Source organism: Peromyscus maniculatus, chromosome 14, assembly GCF_049852395.1.
Source record: "Peromyscus maniculatus bairdii isolate BWxNUB_F1_BW_parent chromosome 14, HU_Pman_BW_mat_3.1, whole genome shotgun sequence".
In the NCBI taxonomy this organism is placed as follows: Eukaryota; Metazoa; Chordata; class Mammalia; order Rodentia; family Cricetidae; genus Peromyscus; species Peromyscus maniculatus.
Genome location: NC_134865.1, coordinates 58734083 through 58753174, shown reverse-complemented (window position 1 = coordinate 58753174; position 19092 = coordinate 58734083). Strand labels below are relative to the sequence as shown.

Sequence of the window (19092 nt, the reverse complement as noted above, 5' to 3'; positions counted from 1 at the left end):
GAGAACATCTTCAGCAGTCATTCTCAACTAGCAGCAATTTGCGTCCCTCTCAGGGTCATTTAGCAATGCCTCCAATCTTCTCCCTCCTGCACTGGGGTAGAAGGCGGGGCCTCACCACTGAGTGTGCATATGCCATCACAGTCCTTGGCAGCATTTTTCATAACTATGGCACACAGGGTGAAGAGAGAGACAGGAGTACACTGGGGCTTGCCATCCAGACAGCCCAACTGAAAACCAGTGTCAGTGAGAGACCAAAGGCCTACGGTGGACAGTGATAGACACCAAGGTCCTCCTCTGGCCTCCACACAAAGTGTGCATATCTGAGTGTGCGCATTCATACAATACACACACACAAAACAACAACAACAACAACAAAAAACCAACTGAACTACAAAGTTACCATGCAGGTTTGTTGCTCCCATTTATTAGCCAAGAAGCTTAAGAAATTATCTCTTCCATATAATTTTTATATATTTAAAACTAAACAGAATTTTATGGCTGTTGGGATTATTACAAAAATAAAAAGCTTTTAGGTTAATTTTTCAAACTAAGTAATAATGTAGTTAACACAAACTTCAAACATATTTTAGAATCCAGAAGAAAGAAAAGTGTCACTTCTACGTGCATTGACCAGAGACACCCCGGCTCTCCCCATCTATTTTTTGCCCCACTTCTGGGTAGAGGTGGAGGCTCTGCAACTGTGTGTCATCATGAACCTGGACCCACACACTGGAATACAAGGCCACTCAGAGACAGCTCTCCCGGGTCGTGAGTCTGTGTTCAGTTTCATCTAGATGGCACCGAGAATGCGGCCAGCAGCCTGCCCAGTTCACATGACCAGAAAGGGACTAGGACAACTGCGTAGTTTGCTGGGTCCACTAGGCTGATGGCTGAGCTCAGAGAAGCCCACCCATCTTTTTAATGCACTGTCTATTTGCAGGATTTATAGCAATTCACCTGTAGGAGAATAAGGAACCATTTTTAAGAGGCCTACATTTCTGAAACTTTCTTTTAGAAAAACATCTTATTTTTTATGAGTGTTTTGCCTGTATGTATGATGTGTACTATGTACATGCCGATACCTGCAGAGGTCAGTAGTGGGTGTCGGATGCCCCTGGCACTGGAGTTACAGGTGGTTGTGAACTACCATGTAAGTGCTGGGAATCAAACCTGGGTCCCCTGAAAGAGCAGCCAGTGCTTTTAAACACTGAGCCCTCTCTCTAACCCTATTTCTGAGACTTCCTGTTGCCTTTCCACATGAAATTTATCCTTTCTATATATAAGAAGGAAACAATGCTTTTCTCCTCAAAAGTCTGCCAGCAAATACAGCCCCTCACATTTATCACTGAGGATGAATGCCATGGTATTGTCAACCCTTTTAGGATCTGTCTTCATACCTTTTCCACCCAGACTGCCAATGCAGAACATGAAATATTGCCAGGACATGTATGGGAGAGAACTGTTTTCATTAGCTCTCCATTTTAAACTTAGGTTTAAGTTTTTCTTCAGTTTAGGAATTTTCTCCCGTCAGTTGTATCTCTTAAACCCTTCTTTTCCAGTACCCTGGTCTCTTCTCTGGGAGAATGTACGCACAGATTGGGCCTCTGGTCTCTTGTCCTCCAGACCTGATGTCCTCTTTTACCAGTATCTCCGCCATCTGTATTCTGGGAAGACTCCAAAGTTTTCCATATCATCAATTCAATTTCTGTCCTTCATTTTGTAATTACAATTACACCTTAAACGTCCTTGTGCATTTTCCTCCCAAATACTGGTTGTCTGAGCAGTCACCTTCCAGTTCTCTGTTTCCCATTTCAAAATGGGTCTACCTTTTTGTATCCTGGTGAATATTCCTAAAATATTCTTCTGATTCCCACTGCAGTCTTCAAAGGGCTGTTCTGCCTCTGAAGCTTGAGAACAATGTCCCCTTTCCCTTACTCTACAGAATGTGTCCAAAAGCCTCTTTTGTCTTTTCTTTTTTCTTTTAGTGACCATGTCCCAAATTATTTGTAATAGTTCTCCTTTAAATAAATGAAACTCGACAGAATTTAATTCAATTCCTCTGACTTCATGTTCTAGTATGTTTTTAGTCATGTATCACTGTGCAAAATAGCATATTTCATTATGGTATCTTCATAACTGCATACCACATCCCTAGCTCCGATTCACCCCTTCCATATAAGAAAGACCACATGCGATATTTGTCTTTCTGAGCCTGGCTGACTTCATTTAGCATGACCTCCGGTAACAGCCATTTTCCTGCAAATGATATGATTTCATTGTTCTTAATAGCTAAATAATATTCCATTATTTCTGTAAACAGTATTTTCTTTATCAGCTAGGCTGAGGCTGTAACTTGACTAGTGTGAACAGTGTCACAACAAGCATGGACATACAAGTGTCTCTGTCCAGTGCTGGCATGAATTCTTTCAGGTATCTAACCAGGAATGCCTTAGCTAGACCATGAATTTCTCAGGAGCCTCCATACTGATTTCCACTGGGGCTGCACCGATTCACATTCCCAACTGCGTAAGTGCCCCACCCCTTTCTTGCCAGCATGTGCTGTTGTTTGGTTTCTTGCTGACAGCCATTCTGACTGAGGTAAACTGAATCAATGTCAATGTAGTTCTGATTTGCATTTGCCTGATGGCTAAGGGTAATGAACATTTTTCACATATTTATTGAAATTTTGTTCTTCTTTTGAGAACTGTCTACTCAAATAATATGCCATTTACTGACTGTATTATTTATTTTGGTGTTTAATTTTCTGAGTTCTCTGTAGACTCTGGATATTAATCAGATGAATAGATGGCAGAATTCATCCCATCCTGAAGGCTCTTTCTATTCTGGTAATTATTTCTTTAGCTGTGTAGGGGCTTTTTAATTTCATGTAATCTTATTCGTCAAATTTGGGGATTATTTCCAGTTATCCAAAGGCCACTGGTTCCTATCTGTCCACAGAAAGTATACATATATGCCCTCAGACCCACACCTGACCAAAAGGCATGAGGAGGCCTTGACATACCTCCCAGGGCTACTGGGGTTTTCAGTTCACACAGGTCTCAACAGACACTGGACCATCTCCTACCCTCACTACCTGACTCTCACCCCACCACACCCCGGGAATTTGTAACAAACTAAGGCATAGGAAACACTACAATCTCTAAAATGCCCTGCCAAGAGGGATTTTTTTCCTTTTCTGGCCTTACAATACTAAACTGTGTGCCTGAAGGCTCAACTTCCCATGACTGCCTCTTAGACACAAACACAGAACACGGAGAGAGCCAGCCAGACTTCCCTATCCAAGTACACCCCAAACAGGAAATCCAGAGTTATGGTTGGGAGTAAAGGGCAGAGCAACATTCCACCTAAGAAGTTCTAGCCATCTTTCCAATTCTGAACCCAGGGCTTCCTGGCGAGAATGCACAAAGGCCTTGCCTTTCCAGGGCAGACTGACAAGATTACATTCCACAGTATACCAGCCTGCAGCAGAGGAAACCTTGCTGATAGGCCAACGCTGAGTCCTGGATTCTGGTAATGTGGGTGTACAAATGTTTCATTTTTTCCTGCTGTTTTAACTTTTATTACATTTGTTTGATTGACTGATGGGGGGGCAGTGAGTGCCACAGGGGTAAACAAGTACCACAGTGCATGTGGAAGTCAGAAGACAAACTGTAGGGCACTGGTTCCTTCCTTCCACCACAGGGTTCCTGGAGACTGAACTCACATTGTCAGCCTTGATGGCAAGCACTGAGGCATCTCGCTGGCCCAAATGTCTAATTTTTCATAAGCATTTTAGTAGGTAGTTGAAGCTGTTTGTTGGATGTCTTTTAAAATACAAATTCATAAAAGTCACAATAGCAGGTAGACTAAGAAGCACAGGATCTCATGTGTCAGGGGTCATTAGAAGTGTTCCAGCTTATTTGTTTCAGCTCTGTGATGATGGTAATGGTCATCAGGCCACGCTGGAATTCCTAATCATTGAAGTAACCTAGAACTTGGAACTCAGTGAAACAATCCACTTCATTTTCAGAGTTCTGCTCTTTAATATTATATATTTACTATTTAGCTCTGTACTTTCTAGCAAAGCTCTTTCTGGGAGGGAGACTCTAAGAGACAGACCTTCAAATACAGTCATATCACACGTGCCTCCTAATGCATCTTCTGGCTGTTTCTAAGGATGCATTACGAGAACTAGACAGCCTATACAAGCAGTCTGTGCTAGTCTTCCAATACCTTTTGGTGAATGTTGCCAATTGCAAAAAAGGTAAGCATGTACTTGGTCAGCATCTCTGTTTACAGAAGGGAAAAACAGAACATCCAACACTACATATATTCTTTCCACTGCCCCAGTAACCCCTGATTAATGACCTCCACTTGCAAAGGAGACTACTTACCTTAACCATGAAATAATGAATGCTATTGATCCAACAAGCTACTGCTATAGAAGGTTATTGATCACCCAATCTTTGGTTAAAATGGTCCTCATTTAGCAATTTCACTGTCACAAACACCTGGAGCAAAGCACACTCATAATTAAAGAGTTTGGGGCAGTTAAAGTGAGAGGTGATGGACAGAGATCTCAGCTTTCTCCCATTTATTCCTGCTTCTGAGCTATTGTTTGTGTCAGAAGGGATATTGATTTTCTATAAAAATAAGAAAACAAGAGGCACCAAGGGGCTGCAGAAGGTCAGCTTGGGCTGGGGAAGGAGGGGACAGGTCTAGCACTCCATCTCTGTCATTTGCCTTCCAAGACAAGGGACTATTTTCTTTCCTGTGAGACTGGCCTCTAATCCATCACCTGAAGAAGGCTCCTGATGGGACTTTAGGCCATCACCCAAGCAATTTACTCATAAAAGAACTAAACTACATTCAAGAGGAACAAACAATGTGCTGCTGAAGAGCAGAGAAAACCAGGCCGAGCTCCATCACCTAATGAGTAAGTGATAGTCAGAAAATCTGAATGAAGATTGGAAGGAAGGAATTTTACAGGATTTGTATTCACTCCCATAAATACACAGAAGACATTACAGTAATAACTTGATCTTTATGCAGCATAAATAAAGCTATTATGTCATACCTATTTCTACACCCTCACAATTCTTGGCTGGAACACAACTGAAGAAGAGAGAAAGAAAAGCAGAAAGAAACAGCACCAAGGCTTAAAACTGTTAACAATTTTAAGTTATTAGCAGTAAGTGAATTTAAGTAAACTAGAAATAAAGCCAATTAACATATACATTACCAAATCCAAAACACTTAATACATAGTTTCTTAAAACACTACCCACAGACTAGGCTAAGGTTAATAATCAGCTTCTCATCTCAGTAATTTTACAAGGTGGATCAAGGTTAGTAAGATTCCCTGGCTGATGGGGAGAACCCTCAACATGACAGACAGGAAATAAAGTCAACACTTTGATCTCTATGTGACTGAACCATGGCACAGCCAAGCAGCTTCATTAAAGAATAGCCACAGGGATTCTTGAAAGGACTTCTTTTAAAACATGGGTAGGGAAATTTTAACATGATCAACTCACCAACAGAGAGTAATACACAAATCATAACTATTTTCTATTTGCAGTCTAATGTTAGCCCTGTTTATAAAATATGCTTAATACCAGAGGGTGGGGTTGGGTATGAGGCTCAGTTTCAGAGTACCTGCCCACAATGCACAAAGCTCTGAGATCAATTCCCAACACCAAAGCAAAACAAATTACAAGCCACAAGTCTGTAATTCCAACATTTAGGAAGTTGAGGCAGGAGGATTGCAAGTTAAAGGTCATCCTGAGGCAAAGACTCTATCCTAAATAATAATCTAGTAATAATGAGTAAAAATAAAAATAAAAAAGTCATAATAAAGAGCAGCCGTTGAGGAAAGTTTGAACATATTCTGATGCCAGAGAATAAGAAGCATCCTTCTCTTCACAGAATGCATTTAAGGAGGAAAATACAAGGGCATTTCTATTTGTAAATGGAGTCAAGTCAAGGAGTGATTTCACATTTCTTTAAAAATTTGATTCTACTTATTTATTTTTAAAAACAGGGTATCGTACAGCCCAGGCTGGTTTCAAACTTACTAAGTAGCTGAGACTGATCTGGAACTCCTGCTCTTCCTGCCTCTACTTGCCAACTGCTGGGACTATAAGAAAGTGCTACCATGCCCAGCAATTCAACTAGAACTTTTCAAAGACTTTCTCAGTGCATGTCCACTACTATTACTGTAATCCCACCACCTAGTTTGCCTGTGTTTTAAAAAAAAGTGGGAAACAGGAACTGATAAATAAAAATAGAATTATTTACAGTCTGGCCAAAATCACGGAAACTCCAGGGGTCTCCACTCCCTTCCTGTAACAGTGTTACCATCTTGGATGAAATAACCCTGGAAATATACACGTTAACTTAACTGTAAGATAAGCTTTCCAGACCGTGTGAAATCTCTTCCCAGAAGGCAAGTGCCTCCTCTGGTCAGTACTAGGATTTCAGCCTCTCCCTGCTCTAGCATGGGACTCCTGAGAAAATTTTACTTCTTTTGGGTCCATTGTTTCAATAATCTTAAAAGTGGGAAGTGAGGGCACAAGGGTCTCTTTTTTTAAGGTGTGTGTGTGTGTCCATCCACAAGAGAGTATTGATCTCCTTAGAGCTGGATTACAGCTGTAAGTCACCCAATGTGGGTGCTAAGAACTGATCTCAAGTTTTTTGAGAACAAGTACTTTTAACTGCTGAGCCCTTTATCCAGCCCCCATGAGGGTCTCCTTTTAGAATGCCTCCTCCAGTCCTGGCTCTTATAGGATCAATGTCACACTGCCACTTCACCCATTATTTCTTCAGTGACAAGGACTTTGGCATCCCTATCACCACAAGGCTCTGAAGTCCTAGCCAGGGGGAGGGCCCACTGGGGAGAACCAGGTCTCCTCAATGTGAAAATAAGAAGAATTTCACAGGAACTCCTGTCAACTTCGGTTTCTCCTGGCTCTCCGATTAGAATTCAGAGCCTGACAGCCTGGGGTAGGAAAGGCGGAGGACAGAAGCCCTGTGCTGGGAGCCGCACTTAGAGAAGACAGCTGACGACTGTCTCTAGCACACACAATACCTTCAGTTTAACCAGAGATTCTGGGGAGGAAAAAGACAGAAGCAACATTCTAAAAGGTTATTTTAATTCTCCATTCTCAATTGTAAGTCTAAGATGTAAATGCTTGATCTTACAGCTAACTTGAATGCCTCAACAGAAGGTTTCAGAATCATAAAACGCTACAAGTTGGCTAAGCAATTCTTGTTTGATTAAAAATTGTATGAGTAGGGCTGGAGAGATGGCTCAGTGGTTAAAAGCACCGACTGTTCTTCCAGAGGACCTGGGTTCAATTCCCAGCAACCACATGGTGGTTCACAACCACTTGTAATAAGATCTGGTACCCTCTTCTGGCCTGTAGGGACACATGCAGGAAGAATACTGTATATATAATAAATAAATAAATCTTAAAAAAAAGTAATATAAAAAAATAGTATGAGTAAGGGGGAAGAGTGCCTTTATAATCCAAAAACTACATATAAATTGGATAAATAGGCCTTAGAAAGAATCAAACTTAGAAGAAAATTTCAAGAGTCAAATTGTGAGCCTACCTCAACACAGCTGAACACACTGGCAAAATACAGTTAGTAAGAAAAAGTTCGAAAGTTAAAGAACCATTCAGAAAAAGAGGAGGCATGCAGACCTACAGAGCTTGTCCTGTTACCAACACAGGCTTACTTGGTGGACTTAAGCTCTATGTCTTTGAGGGCAGAAACTTCAGAAGAACAAGAGGGCTACTTGTGCTACAGCTATAAAACATAACAGGCGGCCAAGCCTGGTGAAGTGTGAGTGTGGAAATCAGGTTGGACTCTCAGTTTGGACAACAGGTGACCCCGGCAAATTACTCAAACTCTAAACTTAGTTTTCTCTTCTAAAAATACACATAATGAGGTTCTACCATACAGTAGAATGTGAGGAATAGTAAGAACACCCAGCAGGCATGCAGTACAGTGCCTACCACACAGAGTACTTAGCAAACCTGCAGCGCTCAACCCACCTCATGGCCACCACTGCCAGCATCTGAAGGGATACAGGAAGAGGGGAAGAGGGCAGACCATCCTGCAGTGTGCCACAAAACACTGCCCCAAACACCAAAGGCATCCTCACGGAGAGGTCACACCTTAACTCTAGTGATAACACTCAAGTAGCAAGCTGCCGAGTATCCATGTTTTCAGGGCGATCTGACATGGAGAGAAGTAAGTTATCAAAACCACACTGACATTTTAAACACGCATCCTTCGGAGTACTTTATCACATGTGATACAAGATTAAAGGGGCTCACACTGTCATTTTCAAAACTCACTATATATGCATACGACTTAAAACGTCTGCCATTGGAAAACACCCAAGGACAGATTAAGATGGCTCAGTGAGTAGGTGAAAGCACCTGCCGCCAAGCCTGACGACCTGAGTTTGGACAGACAGACAGACAGACACACACACACACACACACACATAAGGAAGAGAGGAAGGAAGGAGGGAGGGAGGGAGGGAGGGAGGGAGGGAGGGAGGGAGGGAGGCAGGCAAGCCCTAAAGAAGCTGATGAGATGGCTCAGTGAGTAAGGCGTGAGGACTTGAATTTGGACCCCTAACGCCCACATACAAGCCGGGCCCAGCAGTGCAGGTCTGTAGTCTTCCTGTGAGAGCTGGGACAGGTGAGTTCCTGTTTTATTTACTGACCACCTAGTCAAGCCAAGTGGTGAGCTCTGGGTTCAGTGACAGACAATTCCCCAAAACAAGGTGAAAAGTAATAGAGAAAAACACACACACCCCACCTTGGGCCTCTACATGCACTTAATTATAGTCCAATTATAACTAGAAGAAAGCAGAATTATAGTCCCAAAGTATATAAAGTCATGATTCTTTTTTTTTTTTTTCTTTGTTTTGTTTTTTGTTTTTTTGAGACAGGGTGTCTCTGTATAACAGTCCTGGGACATGCTCTATAGACCAGGCTGGCCTGGGACTCACAGAGATCCGCTTGCCTCTGCCTCCTGAGTGCTGGGATTAAAGGTGTGTGCAACCACGGCTAAGCCATGATTCTTAAAGAGCACACATAGCTTCCCTTCATTTACAAACTGCCTGGCCCTGGCACCTGCAGGCCTTCTCGGTCACAACTGTCAACACTAGCCCTTGCTAATATCTTGGCTCTAAACAACAGTAGTTTTGTATGAACTGAATGGTATAGAAAACAGCAGATTATTTTTTAAGATAAATTCTTGGTTATGCATTTAAAGTCCATGTTTGAAGTTATTTTTAAGATGAAATTATTTCTGTTACACACAAAGCGAACTAGATTCATGAATGACACTTGGCAAACCAGGGATCAACCACCAGCTGACTACAAGAAACAACAAGACAACACTAGTGTGGCTAGCTTAGGAGAGGGTGGAACTCATGGCAAGACTGTGGGTTTGCACTTCGGCCGAATTCACCAGGGACACCTTTCGCTTTCGGAAGGGCGAGCTCACCATTCTGACATGTTCTCATCGGAGCCCTGCTTCTGCTCCTCGGCCTCACACTCCATCCTTTCTTTCCTTCCGGTTTTGCTTAGGAAAGTCCTGCTTTCTGCCGATTCGCACAGCCCGTGGCCTGACGAGGTCCAGGGAGTGTTCTCCTTCCAGCGCGACAGGCGCTGCTTCTTGGCAGACTTGAACCTGCAGCCTCTCTCATAGCTCCAATCTGACACTTTCAGCTTCTGCTGCAGACTGGCGGCCACCTCTGACGTCACTCTCTTCACCTTCCGCCGACGCCTGAGTGGCCGGCAAGGCGCATTTTCTGTAAAGGAGTCAGATTCGTGCCACGAGTGTTGCTTACTCCTGATGATGGCACTGAGGGCTGGGTGGCGTTTGGCCACCGCTGTGTCGTCAGAGTCACTGACATTGGTGAGCGGCGCCACTTCTCGACAGTCCTTGGCGGCCTCATCCAGACTGGACTCTGAGGCCTCACTGAAGCAGCAGGCGTGCTCTGCCAGGTGAGAAAAGTCAGACCTGCGCTTCCGGCCTCTGCGCTTCCGCAGCTGCCGCCTCTGCTGCCTGGGGCTCAGGGCCATCTCCTCCCATAGCTCACCAAGCTTACTCTGCTCAGAGGTCTGCTCCAAGGCTGAGGCTAAGTCGTGTACCAGCTCATCCATGAGGCCACATCTGCCCAAAAAAAAAAAAAAAAAAAAAAAGGAAAAAGAAGAAGGCGAGAAGCTTGAAAAGACCTGCTGTTTTCCAGTAATTTTATAGAGCAATTTTATAATGGCAGTGTGGCTCCCTGCCTGGCTATAGAAATAGACTCTTTTAGTCCAGCTACACTTACCACTCTGTTTCTAACATCCACGCACCCTTAAGCCACAAATATAAGGTTTCTGGCCCTTGTTAAATACCTGAAATCAACATATTCAATGGCTCACCAGATGACAACTGGGACATTAGCAAAAACAAACAGAGCTTCCTCTTTTCTCCAAGTAAATGTGTCCCTTGGTTGCTTGATCCTGAGCAAGTATCTGACCAGAGAGGAACAGCAAATCACACAACTTCAACACTATGGTAGAGCTAAGGGAGCATCCAGTCACAATGGAAGGCTAGGTGGGCTGTGGTCTGGGATACCTCCTGAAAATGCTTGCAGTAGGGAGGAGACAAAGAGCTGAGTGGCACCTATTGGGAAGACTTTGCAGTGTTCATAGTCAGAGAATCTGTGGTTACCCAAGCAGGAAAAAGGGAAAGCCCACATCTGGTGACTACCATGGTAGGGACTACTACCTGGAAGTTCCTAGATATAGAATACTGTAGAACATGACCCTTTTATTATGGTTATTACTTTAGTATAGGACTTTGAGGTTACTCCTCCTGGTCACCCTAGTTATGTGCTTTAGTGCCGACTGCACAAAAGCACAACATAAATGAAACTAAAATGGATATGAAGGGTAGAGCAAGATTTCTGGCTACCAGAATCGACCCTTTCAAGGCATGAATAGTAGAGGCAATTTTCAAATTTTCATTTTCAAAAGAAATGTCTAACACCATCCATACAACACCTCAATTTTGTATACTAAAATAGCACCTTCTCCCGAGCTCTTGTTAAGCACAAAGTACACCTGAGCCGTAATTCGAGCTTAAAAGCTGAGCTCAGACCATAGTTCCCTTCATGCAATTTACATTTTGCAAAGGGCTTTCTAAAAACTGTTCTCACGGGGTCCCTAATGTCAACAAATTCAAAGGCAGAAAAAGTCTTCTGGAGTATGTGTCGACATCTGTGAGAGCAATGGGGCCACCTAGCTCCAAAACTACCACCCAAACAAACTTCCTCAAAGTGTCAAAAGCCTTACAAAAGCAGATACACAAGGGGCGGGGGGGGGGGAATAGCGATCTAATAAAGAACTACGGCTTTGAAACTCGGGCAGAACTGCACAAAACTTTAACGTGGGACAAGTGTCCTAAACAGCGTGTCCTCAAACGCTGGGCGCAGAATCCTTGCGCCTCAAAGGGGACAGAGAGGGGGGACCCTGGTACACCCGCACCTCCAGGCTCACTCTCAGCAGACCCCAGATACCCTGCTCTGAATCACCCACACTGGTGGGCCGCAAAGCAGCGAGCGAGCCTCCCAATCAGCGACGGGAGGAGGGGGAGGCAGGAGGCAACTTCTCCCGGGGATTCACCCGCGACCGGGGGTCAGCTGTCTAGGGCAGACACTGTCTCCAACCTCGTCCTAGCGACTGGGTTCCCTCTGCGATGGGGAAGAAGGGAGGGACGGGGGGGTCACGGTACCACCACAAAGGTGAGAAGAGCCAGCCGTGTCTCCGAGGACTCCCCACCATGCCCAGCCCCTCCTCACGGGCCAGGGAGACCCCTGCTCGGGATGCCAAGCCCGAGCTCTCGCTGTCGCCCACCCAAGGGCACTGTCGCCGCGGAGGCGGCCCGACCCTCGGCGCCCCAGGCTCGGGAGACGCGTCTAGGGCAACAAGGCCCCCCCGCCCCGCCACCCTCGGTCACTCGCCGCAGCCCCGCAGGGCCCCGGGCCACCCCGCCGCAACCCGGAGCCCGGAGGCCGCCCGGCGCCGCGGGCCCAGCCTCACGAACATCCCTTCCCCTCACCGGCTGCCGCAGCCGCTCGTACCCGGCGCCGCCTTCGGGGCCGAAGCTCCTAGCCCGGGTTTCCCTCTCTGACCTCATTTCCGGTCTGGGCCGGAGAGGTGGGGCTGCAAGCAAGGGAGGGGCGGGCTATAAGAGAGGGCACACGCCCCGCCCTGCGCTTCCGCCCTGCGCGGCGCACACTTCCGCTCCGCGGTGGGCGGGCCGCCGGGAAACTAGGAAGTGGGGCTGGAGGCAAAGGAGGACGGAATGGGATGGATAGTATGGGGTGAGAAGCCCCGTTAGACCTGAGACAAGACCTCCCTCCCTTAGGATGCTGATGTTAAGGGGAAGTGGGTCACCTGCCTTCGCATTAAGTTACTCAAGACGTAAAAGTGTACATGGCTTGAGCAAAAAGCAAGTCCTGGTGCATTATAGCTCAAAGCCTAAAAGAAACACTAATAATCCCATACTAAGTGAATGAACAGTTAGTAAATAGAGAAGAGATAAATTTCCTGTAGAAGACATATCGTATCTTGAAGGATAACCCCCGTTTCCTCTCGAGCTGTGCATAGCAACTTCCTCCAGAATAAGGAGCCCAAAAAGGAGTCACTTGATGGTGGAGAGCCTAGCAAGCATTACTCTGGCTAGGATCAAGGTTAACATCTGTTGTACCCGTTTCTCGAAACCCCCAAAGACCACCAAGGGGCTGGTTTCCGATGCAAGCACGTAAGGGTCCTTTTATTCAGGTTCAAACTGGGCCACTGTACAGCAGATGGAAGGACATGTGGCAGTGGCCATGAGCCCAGGTGTAGAGAGTTTTTATAGGGGAAAACCACAAGCTGGGAATTGGCAACTTGGGACTGGGTAGAAGGGGTATGGAGCAAGGTGGTTTTTTTTTTAAACTATTGGTCTAGACTTTCAGCACGGAGCCACATTTGAAACCATTGGGTTAGACTTTTGGCGGGGAACCACAACCCGATGAACAGGATTATCTGGACTGCTCATCAGGATTATCTAGATATCTTCAAGGGCCATAAACTGCAGACAGAATGTCTGCAGGAGCATACTGCCCTTTATCTGTAGCATGAATCTAAAAGATCTTATTAATAAAAACAAACCTGGAGCCAGGTATTGGGGTGAATGCTGGAAGGTCAGAGCAGCAGAACAAGCCACAGCTAACCTCACCTTGCCAGTTCCTCAGCTGATCCTGTTTCCTCAGACTGGAAGCCTCTGAGTCCTCATCTGAATGGATCTCAGCTGAACTGCTGATCAAAAGCCTAAAAGCTTAACCAGGCTCTAGTTCCTGGTTTTCACCCCTTGTATACTTTTCTGCTTTCTGCCATCACTTCCTGGGATTAAAGGCATGAGTCACCATGCCTGGCTGTTTCCAGTGTGGCTTTGAACTCACAGAGATCCAGATGGATCTCTGCCTTCGGAATGCTAGGATTAAAGGTGTGTGCTACCACTGCCTAACCTCTGCGTTTAATATTATGGCTGTTCTGTTCTCTGACCCCAGATAAGTTTATTAGAGTGCACAATATTTGGGGGAACACAATATCACCACATATATCTGTTTGAGTTGTCATGGCACATTCCTGAGGCCTTTCCTGGAACTGAGTACAGCAGGTGGTATAAGATGCTGACCCTACCCTTAGATGGGGTCTTTATTGCCTTCACACATTAACAATTATGGTGATAGCACATGAACTTGATGTATAATGTAAATGACCCATAGCCCCAGTCTAATCTCACGAAAGGAAGGGAGGGAGGGAGAGAGGGAAAGAGGGAGGGAAGCAGGGAGGAAGAAAATCAGTGAAAGAAAAAGTATTGGCTCAGGACCCCCAAGACCACGTTCTCAGCACAAAGGAGATTTATTTGCCCCAGAGGGACAGAGGGCAGGGAATAAGAGACTAAGACAGGAGCTATAGGATGATAGAGAAGGGAAAGGGAACGAGGGAGAGAGGGCAGGGATATTTGTCCCGGAGGGACAAATATGACTGCCTCTGGATGGAGAGGAGACAGATGTGGCCCATAGGCAAATGTTGGTTTATAAAGGTAAAATGGGAACCCCCATGTTAGAGAGAGGTATTTAATTTTAATTGGACATGTTAATTAGATGAGCCAAGGGGGGCTTTTGATTGCTGAACTTCAATACTTTGATAGTTGGACCTTGATAGTCAGCCTCAGGAGGAGGAAGTGTACAAATAAGGGAACAGACCTTGGGGCCAGCTTCAGGAATGTAAGGGTTTTTAGCAAGGCAGAGGGAATGGAGAGAAGGCCAAGACCATGGTTGCCATGCCCCAGTTGGCCGGAGTCCTTTCAATCAGACCAACTACGGTTGAAAACTAGTCTACAGAATGCTTCACCAGTATGCCTCCAAACTGTTAAGGAAATCAAAGATAAGGAAAACCGTCTAAGGAACTGTCAAAGCTTAGAGGAGCCCAAAGTGAAACATGACAACTGAATGCCATGTTGTATACTGGAGGGATACTGGAATAGAAAAAAGGAGAACTAGATGTAAAGTAAATCTGGACAAAGGATAGATTTTAGTTAATACTAATAATGAGGTAAAAGTTGATTAATTACCTGGGTGTTCTGGATGGCTTTATGTCAGCTTGACACAAGCTAAAGTCATCTGAGAGGAGGGAACCTCAATTAAGAAAATGCCTCTATAAGACCAAGCTGTGGGCAGGCCTGTAGGAAATTTTCTTAACTAGTGATTGATGGGAAGGGCCCAGCCAATTGTAGGTGGGGCCATCCCTGGGCTGGTGGCCCTGAGTTCTATAAGAAAGTAGGTTGCCCTGATGAGTAAGCAGCACCCCTCCATGGCTTCTGCATCCTGTGTCGAGGTTTCTGCCCTGTTTGAGTTCCTGTCCTGCTTCCCTCAGTGATGAACAGTGCTGTGGAAGTGTAAGCCAAATAAACCCTTTCCTCCCCAGGTTGCTTTTGGTCGTGGTATTTCTTCACAGCAACAGAAACCCTAAGACCCTGGGTACGGTGGAACATGCCTATGATGCCAGCACTTGGAGGGTCAAGAAAGAATTGCCAGTTTGGGGCCAGTCTGAATTACATAGCAAGTTCCAGCCAGCATAGCAAGACCTGTGTAAAAATGTATTATATACGATGTAAACAAAGGAAACAGGTTGTGTGTGGTTTGTATAGAAACTTTAGAATCTTCATAATTTTCCATAAACCTAAAATTATTCCAAAATTAAAAGGTTTTTTTTTAAAAAATGTACATGAATTTTGGCTCGAAAACTCTTCTAAGACTTGTTCTAAGGAAAAATTAAAGTGGACTTTTAAGAAATGCTAAATATGTAAATTCATTTCTGCGGTATTCATTGCAGAAGAAGGACAATGTACTAGCTAGAAATAGAAGTATATGACAGGGATTAGTTAAGGAAATATATCTATGAAACAGAATTCCTTGCAGCCTCTCAGAATTGAAGTCATGCCAATGGGTTGTCCTCAGTGGGAAAGCATGTGCTTAGCATGGACAAGGTCCTGAGTTCCATGCCAACAATATAAATAAAAATTGATGTTGCAGTAGATTATTTGATGACTTGAAAAGGTACTGATTTAAGATGGGCATAGTAATATATGCCTTTAATCCCAGCACTAGGGAGGCAGAGGCAGGTGGATCTCTGTGAGTTCGAGGCCAGCCTGTTCTACATAGAGAGTTCCAGGACTGTCAGGACTACATAAAAAGACCCAGTCTCAAAAAAAAAAAGTTACTGATTTATGACCATATATATTTCTATATGATATTATATCAGGTATGCACATACTTTTAATCCCAGTATTCATTAGGCAGAGACAGGTTGATCTCTGTGAGTTTAAGGCCAACCTGGTCTACATAGAGTGTTCCTATATAGGCTAGCCAAGGCTATATGGTGAGACCCTGTCTCAAAAAAAATAGTTTTGTAAAAATATCTGTATCTCCAATCTCTTTTTGTGGATTTCCAGAATTATCTGCTGGTAAATTGTGTAAAGAAGAACAGGAGCTGGAGAAATGGCTGGGTGGTTAAGGTGCTTGCAGTACAAGTGTGAGTCCAGACCCTCAGTCTTCACATCAAAGACCAGTGTAGTGGTCTGCTCCTGTATTCTCAGTGCAAGGTACAAGTACCTCGGGGCTTGCTTGACGACCGATATATGAAATCACCCTCTGTACACACACACACACACACACACACACACACACACACACACACACACACACATACACATGCTTACCCACCAAGAGTTAGGGGAGATGATGAAGATAACAAATTTGGAGCCAGAGTGACACAGAGACTGATCAGCAAGAGAAGTCGAAAAGAGAAATGGACCGGTGGGAAAATGGTTCATTCTGTTTTGAACTTGATGAATTTGCGACTCTCGCAGGACAGGAGATATGGAAATATTCACCAGGTATGCACGGCCATCAGACCTCTGTTCTGCTCAAGTGAAAGTTGCCTCCCAGGGGTCTCATCTGTTCCTGTGCTGTCAGTTCCCTCCATCTACACTGAAAGCTCCCATTGTCTTAAATTCAGGGTCTGCTCTCTGCTAGAGGCCATGTGTACACCCTCCACCGGCACCTATAATTTAAGATGTCAAACTATAACTTCGTTTCTTCCATCGTTCCTATCAAATCTGTCCCCGTTTGGAGAAATGCCACTGCCACCAAGGCCCTAACCTTCCAAGTATTTCCAGTTCTTGCTTCTTCCTTCTCCCGTTCTAGCTAGCCTGCTACTCGGTGAAAGCTCAGCCTCGGGTTGCCACCATCACCGGGTCCTCAAACCCCAGCCATCCTCTTTGTTTGTTTGCTCTTTGCCGTTGACAGGTCCACTCAGCTGAGTGACACAACAACCACCTTGCTGGTGCCAGCACTTGTCACCCCTCCAGAAAAGCCATCGTTTGCTTGCACCCCAGTGAACTTCCTAAAACACAATTTGGATCGCGTCGATTCATCCATGGTCTACTGCCTCCTGGGTCACGCTTGAGCACAGCAAACCACTTGCTGCTTCCGGAACACCCTGGGGACTTGGGGGTGATTTAAAGGCTCAAAGCCAAAGTCACCTCCATGAAGAGTTCTCCTTGCTTGTCCACTCCTCTGCCCCGGCTCTCAGCACTTAGCAGGATCTTTATTAGAGCACGCTCTCTTCATTCAACCTTGAATGAGAGGCAATGATGAGCAAGTGAGCCTCCCCCAACTAAATCACTCAGCAAGCAAATATTTACCGAGCACCTTCAGCTTCCCTGGCCCCTGGCTGAGCCCTGGAGATGTGGCTGTGTAAACAAAACAAAGCCTACTCCACCTCCCTGAGGCCCAGCCCCATTCATCATACTGGTGTGGCTCGGAGCTGTGCGCGTGGGGGCAGGTGCTTGATAGATTCAAAAGTCAAATAAGTATTTGCTTACTAAATGCTGGACCAGGAAATTAGAAGACCTTGCCACCATCCTAAAATAAACTGTTAATGAAAACTCCATCTTTGTGAAAAGATGGAAGCCATGAGCAGGGAGTCGGGATAAAAGAGCGAAGGAGGCAGCTCATTTGACATCGCCTAGCATGCAGGAGGAGGGGAAGTTCACGGTCATCCCTGGCCACACAGCGGGCAAGCCTGGGATACAGGAGACGCTGTCTCTAGGGAGAGAAAGATGGAGGAGAGAGGGAGACCACCGAGGGGACAGAGAAGGAGGAACAGAAGTAGGGAGAAGAGAGGAGTAGGCATGGGGAAGAGAGAAGGGAGGAGAAAATGTCTCACTGCTTTCCCAGCGGGTCACAATCACAGCTGGCCCAGTCAACACTGGATGACTGAATTCTTCATCCTCTCCTCTCTACCGTTCTTTTTCATTTCCCCCGTTTCCAGCTCAGATCTTCTCTAAACCAATCCCAGACACCCTGGAACATTTCCAGAAGTTCGTTGTCGTTAACTCTTGTTTCCGGCAACCAAAGAGGGCAAGAGTGTGAGTGTTGAGATGGAAAACAAGTGATTCCTCCCAGCCACGCAGCCTCCTCCCCTGCCCCCAGAAATCTGGTATCCTCTATGTACAAGAAACCTCCCCAGCGGCAGGGACTCAGAAACAGGGGCCGTTGATTAGTTCTTGGCATCAGTGGTGACAGATACAGGATTGCCTTAGGGCATGTCAAGAGAGGTCTGTGCTGTGGTCCAGAGCTTCTCTGTGGCCTCCTACGCCACATCTCTCACTCTGTCTGCCTCTCTTCAACTCTGTTGGGTTTTGTGGGTTTGTTCAGGCAGTATTTACTAAAGCCGCCTAATAGACAGACCTCGTGTGAAGGTTTCAAAGTTATTCTTTTCTTCAGCCCTCTTGTTGTGGAGCGGCTTGAAACATCCCTCCCTGAAAAAGGAAGGGGGCTCCTTAAGACTCAGGAAGTAGAGGAAACGTAGAAGGCCAAAGAAGGACTCAAACTGTACAAGTGTCAGGAAGAGTCACAAGGCCCCTTCCCAAGTGTGTGTAAGCAACGATGTAACCATTAGAGAGAGGAGACTCTCCCGCTGGCCTGCAATATCTTCAGTGAGCTTTAGGAATACAGATTTACCCATGCAGATGTAGGCTTTTCTGGACAAAGCAGCTGCCTTGGGGTCATCCATGTTCCTGTAAGCAGCCCTTTGCCTGGACTCCTATAAGTAGCCACAATACGTACTGGGTCACTAAGCTAGACTTGGGTGGAATCATGTCTTTGGTCTGTTATCTGGGCCCTATCTGAAGTAAATAGACATTTGCTCACATCTCCGCAAGTAGAAAATTGTTCACACCATACCTCTCAATAACCATTTGATGTCAGTGGCTTTCCATTTCCTATGGCCGCTGTAATGAGTCACCACACATTGAGTGGCTTAACGCACTAGTTTATGTCCTTATAGTTCTGTATGAAATTGGATGCAGGCCCTACTGGGATAAACTCAAGGCATCTGATAAACTATGTCCCTTTCTAGAGGCTCTGAAGAAGAGTCCGGATCCTGGACTATCA

The 19092-nt window shown here is 45.4% G+C and overlaps 1 protein-coding gene and 1 long non-coding RNA gene across 20 annotated transcripts in view; one reads left to right on the top strand and one right to left on the bottom strand.

Moving 5' to 3' along the window:
- Positions 1–12236, bottom strand: part of Gpatch2l (G-patch domain containing 2 like) — a 55590-nt gene extending 43354 nt beyond the window's left edge. For 12 of the 19 annotated variants that reach the window (XR_006063529.2, XR_013044424.1, XM_016008603.3 and 9 more), the window contains exons 1-2: positions 12163–12221; positions 9534–10205 (exon numbers count right to left, since the gene is read on the bottom strand). Coding sequence is in view for 16 of the 19 variants with exons in the window: in XM_016008603.3 (XP_015864089.2) it covers positions 9534–10205; positions 12163–12218 (728 nt within the window). In the remaining 3 variants the exon portion in view is untranslated. Of the gene's footprint in view, positions 1–9533; positions 10206–12140 lie in introns of all 19 variants that reach the window. The other 7 variants (XR_013044425.1, XM_076551123.1, XM_076551125.1 and 4 more) reach the window with 1 other exon arrangement.
- Positions 4012–5080, top strand: LOC143268471 (uncharacterized). Its single transcript, XR_013044423.1, has 2 exons — positions 4012–4264; positions 4752–5080. It is a non-coding gene; the product is annotated as an uncharacterized LOC143268471 (long non-coding RNA).
- Positions 12237–19092: the final 6856 nt, after the last annotated feature.